Raw genomic sequence first — 4936 nt, 5'->3', positions numbered from 1 at the left:
ACATGCAGCTTACATGCATCTTATATGCAGCTTACATGCAGCTTACATGCAGCTTACATGCAGCTCTGCTTCCTCCTCGTGTTTAACATGAAAGCTGCATCATAAGAAATTCTCTGTGCGTTTTCCATTATGGCTGAACAAATGAACAGGTCTGTGCACGAAGTACAAAACACGGTAACAACACGGGGACGAGCTCAAGAAATTAATTTGCATATATCTTGGGGGTTGGTCCTCGAGAGTACCTCATTGGTCACTTGGCCTCTCAAAGTGGCTTTAAACTAGTGATGGGGCCGATCCAGTATCAGCCTCTGATACCAGCATAATTTACGTATCGGATATTTCCGATCCATGATGCATGTTGGCTTCAAACTATGGACTGGATTTCCTGAACGGAGGCGTGTCTCATGAACCCAGAGTAATAAGACCCGCCTCACATTCAGGAAATCCAGTCCATAGTTTGCAGCAGCTACAAGGTGAGGACTGAGTTAGCAGCACTGTGGCTAACAGCTAACAAACTTTTCATCTAAACATGTCGCTGTGTGGAAGTATTTTACACTGAACACCACAAGACAAGACAGCAACGTGCACTGTCTGCTGAGCCACAGCGTCACATTAAACCACGGTAAAGTTAGTTTTACGATGGACATTTGAGCTCCGGGGCTTCAGCGTGGCGCTGCTCTTTGCTCAACCGAAAGAGGCGACTCGACCCCGGCCAGCAGCGTCCACTCTGTCCCTCAGTCTGCCCGTCTCTGAGGAGGGACAGACTGAGAGCAGCTGACCCAGATCAGACTGCCTGCTTCGGACTGAACAAGAAGAAGACGTCGCTGAAACCACGGAGCTCTAATGTTTACAGAGAAGTTGATAAACTTCATCATTAATGACCGACCACTATCACTTGTAGATAATGAAGGATTTCACAGTTTGATACTTGCAGTCAAGAACATAAACAGTTACATTATAAAATGATGTAAAATACTAAAAACAGGAACATGTCTGTTGGTTTATGACATGAACTTAGCAGATGTTTGAAGACATTTAACATTTTATTTAATTTAATTCATTTATTCATTTAAAAGAAACAAAATAAAAATAAAAAAAATCATCAAAAAGAAAATTGAATGAAAAGAGTTCAGAAAGAAAAAAATATTTCTTATATCTGCCCCTTATAAAATACAAAACAACTTTAAACAATCACTTAAATTAATCACTTTAATATCCACTTTAAAACTAGGAATAAAAAGAAACATGTTTTGTGTTAGCAGGATTTAATTCTAACTTTAAAACTTATCCAACATTAATAAAACTTACCTCAAGTTGCCTTTTTGGACATGCATGTATATATTTGTACACGTTGTACTTGAGAGGAGATTATTACAGCCTCGTATAAAATCAATGATCATGATATCAGAACTGGATCGGTATCAGCCGATACTCAGACTTGGGGATCGGATCGGAAGTAAAAAAAATTGGATCGGTGCATTCCTACTTTAAACATCTGTTAAGTTCCTGCAAGAACCAACGCAGACATGTTCCTGTTTTTATCCTGATGCATGCTCAATAATCCAGGTAGAAAAATCAAAAAAAGTTCAGTCTGGTCCTCTGGACATTCAAAAAAAAAAAAAAGCAAAAAAATGTAGAAACGTTTTGTCTCTCATCCTGAGGACTTCCTCAGTCTGAGGTGCTGTATTCAGCTCAGTCTCTTAAATAGCACCTTCTCAGAGTGGATCAACCAGTTTGCTGCTGACAACCAGAACCAGCTGATCACATGCTCAAGAAGGACCATCAGCCTAACAATGGATCATTAGCACCTGATGGCTGTTTACTGTTCACAGAGGGCTGAGTGATACTAGCAATCACAGCATTGTAAGAGGGGGACAGTTGAACCTGGAGGCTCCGCCCCTGTTTAATGATGGACAGTTGAACCTGGAGGCTCCGCCCCTGTTTAATGATGGACGGTTTCTTTTCACAAAGATGGCCTCCTTTACTCCTCTCTCAAACCATCGTTCCTCTCTGTCCAGGATGTGAACATCTTCATCCCTGAAAGAGTGACCTCTGACCTGGAGATGAGTGTAGACCTCAGAGTCCTGGCCTGATGATGTTGATCTTCTGTGCTGGGTTCCTGTTTTTAGTTTCTACACCACCTTATAATCTAGCTGTTTTTTCACTACTTTTTCTTTTTGACTGTCCTTTTGGTTGCCATTTTATTTTAATTTGAAAAAAAAAAAAATCTCTAAGCCTCTTTTATGATCGTCTATTGTTGTCGTTGTCCACTGTTGTCTTCACTCTTAGTTAAATAAACCAGGTCTCTCTTGTAAATGAGTCCCCGAGGCTCAATGGGATTAACCTGTAGAAATAAAGTTGAATGAATGAACTGGTCATTCAGGTTAGAGTTCTGGTCACATGATGACAGAGTGGGTGGAGTTATGATTGGATATTTGAAACCATGAGCAAGAGTCGTCGTACATCTGATTACCTGAAGGCATTCTGTCTGTATCGCAAATACCTGCCCCATGAGGGGCGGGGTGCCGTGAGCCACGAGCTCCCACCTCTGTCAAAGGGGAATGTTAGTCAGTGGCAGGAAACTACAGAGAGACGGCAGGAAGTCTGTCAAAATAGTACTTGGGTGTGCACCTGAACAACAACCTCAGCTGGAGCAACAACACCACCAGCCTGATGAAGAAAGATCATCAGAGACTCTACTTCCTCAGGCGGCTGAGACAAGCTGGTCTGGAAGCTCAGTCCTCACCTCCTTCTACAGGTGTGCAGTGGAGAGCATCCTGTGCTCCAGCATCAACGTGTGGCATGGAGGCTGCACAGCTGCAGAAAGAAAAGCTTTGCAGAGAGTGGTGAAGGCTGCACAGAAGATGTTGGAGTCAGTCTCCCCACCATCACAGACATCTACACCTCCAGATGCAGGAAGAGGGCCACCTGCATCATGAAGGACCACACTCACCCAGCACACACACTTTTTGCCCCACTTCCCTCAGGAAGGAGGTTGAGGAGCATTAAGTGTAGAACCACTAGACTGAGGAACAGCTTCTACCCTGAGGCTGTTAGACTCATGAATCTCTAACTAGAATAATCACTGTGAAAAACCACATCATGTTGCTGCTGATCTGTTTCATGTTGCTGCTGATCTGTTTCATGTTGCTGCTGATCTGTTTCATGTTGCTGCTGATCTGTTTCATGTTGCTGCTGATCTGTTTCAATGTTGATGTGTTCATGCGTGCACATCTGCTCACAGACTCATGTTCATGTTTGTGCTGATGTTCAATGTTTTATGTTATGAGTGCTTAGTGTATATTTAGTTGATGTTTTTCTTAGTTCATATCTTAGATGTTATTACTGTTTTTCTTATACATTTTATTGTTGGATGTAACTGGGACCCTGTGGACATAATTTCATTCCACCACATGTACCACATGAGGTGCGAATGACAATAAAGAAACTCTGACTCTGACTCTTGATTACTTTTATGACATCTGTTGATTTTATGGTTTTTAGTTTTCATGCTTGTATGTGTTAGTGTACAGCACTTTGGCCAACGGTGTTGTTTTTAAAGTGCTTCATAAATAAAGTTGTTTTGTGTTATTATTGTATTCAGACACGTTGGGACAGATGAACACAGCTACTTCAGCTCTGGGATGTTCTGCTGCTCTGCAGACGCGTCAAAATATCATTCATTAGTTCTGATTCCATGTAAAGGAAGCACAGTGTTGGTGTGGGGTGCACATCCTGTGGAACGTTCATGGTTCTGTTTCTCCTGTAGGTCTTGTCCAGAGTGTCGAATCACGTCAAACTTTGTCATCCCGAGTGAGTACTGGGTGGAGGACAAGGAGGACAAACAGAAACTCATCCAGAAGTACAAGGATGGCATGGGGTATGCACTCCTCTACACCTCACACAGGAACAGGAAGTGGCTCGCACAGCTCCTCCATCTTAAGAGTTCGATCTGTTGGCCTCACATGGAAATGATTTTTATTTGTCTGAAGACTAATTCTATAAAAACACCAAATCAAGGAGATTAGAAAAAAAAACTAGTTTGAAATATTTTTGGAAAACTAAAAACTGAAAGGGTTGTAATCTCAATCGTCCAGGTAGATGACAACAAAAAAGGTTAAAACATGTCGTCTGGAACAGTTTCTTTAGTTTCTCCAGTTTCTCTCTTTCTCAAGTTAATGTAAAGTTACTGTGAGGTTATGAGAGCGTAGTAAAGTTACTGTGAGGTTATGAGAGCGTAGTAAAGTTACTGTGAGGTTATGAGAGCGTAGTAAAGTTACTGTGAGGTTATGAGAGCGTAGTAAAGTTACTGTGAGGTTATGAGAGCGTAGTAAAGTTACTGTGAGGTTATGAGAGCGTAGTAAATTTACTGTGAGCTTATGAGAGCATAGTAAAGTTACTGTGAGGTTACGAGACCATCTGAAAACATTCTGACAACAGAAGTTTGCATTTTTAAATTTTGTCAAGAAAAAACGTACTGGTTTATTGACTGCACCAAAATAAATAAATAAATAAAAACATGGACATAAATAAATGTGTGGCTGATTTTACCCTCCCAAAGACAAAAAGAGACAAATCCAGAAATATCCCAGAAATACTTGGAAACTGACAAAAGTTTTAAAAACTGACAGTTTCCTAAAAAACAATAAAGAACCATCAGTTATTTAGAGTTTTGCTGTTAAGACATTTAACAACATTTAAAACACATACACAAGTACCGCTGTGGGTCCACATGAGTCCTGGTCCTGCTGTGGGTCCACATGAGTCCTGGTACTGATGTGGGACCACATGATACCTGGTCCTGATGTGGGTCCACAGGAGTCCTGGTACTGCTGTGGGTCCACACGAGTCCTGGTCCTGCTTTGGGTCCACACGAGTCCTGGTACTGATGTGGGTCCACACGAGTCCTGGTCCTGCTGTGGGTCCACACGAGTCC

The 4936-nt window shown here is 41.8% G+C and overlaps 1 protein-coding gene across 1 annotated transcript in view; it reads left to right on the top strand.

The window, feature by feature from the left end:
* Positions 1–4936, top strand: part of mkrn1 (makorin, ring finger protein, 1) — a gene marked incomplete in the record, with an annotated part of 19858 nt that overhangs the window by 9696 nt on the left and 5226 nt on the right. Inside the window, 1 exon segment of the mRNA XM_037695901.1 lies at positions 3770–3880. Within this exon segment, the coding sequence (XP_037551829.1) occupies positions 3770–3880 (111 nt within the window).

This window comes from Nematolebias whitei, chromosome 22 (genome assembly GCF_014905685.2).
Source record: "Nematolebias whitei isolate Nwh7 chromosome 22, NemWhi1, whole genome shotgun sequence".
NCBI classification, from domain to species: Eukaryota; Metazoa; Chordata; class Actinopteri; order Cyprinodontiformes; family Rivulidae; genus Nematolebias; species Nematolebias whitei.
Note: the sequence above shows the minus strand (reverse complement) of the source record. Positions and strands in the feature narration are given on the sequence as shown.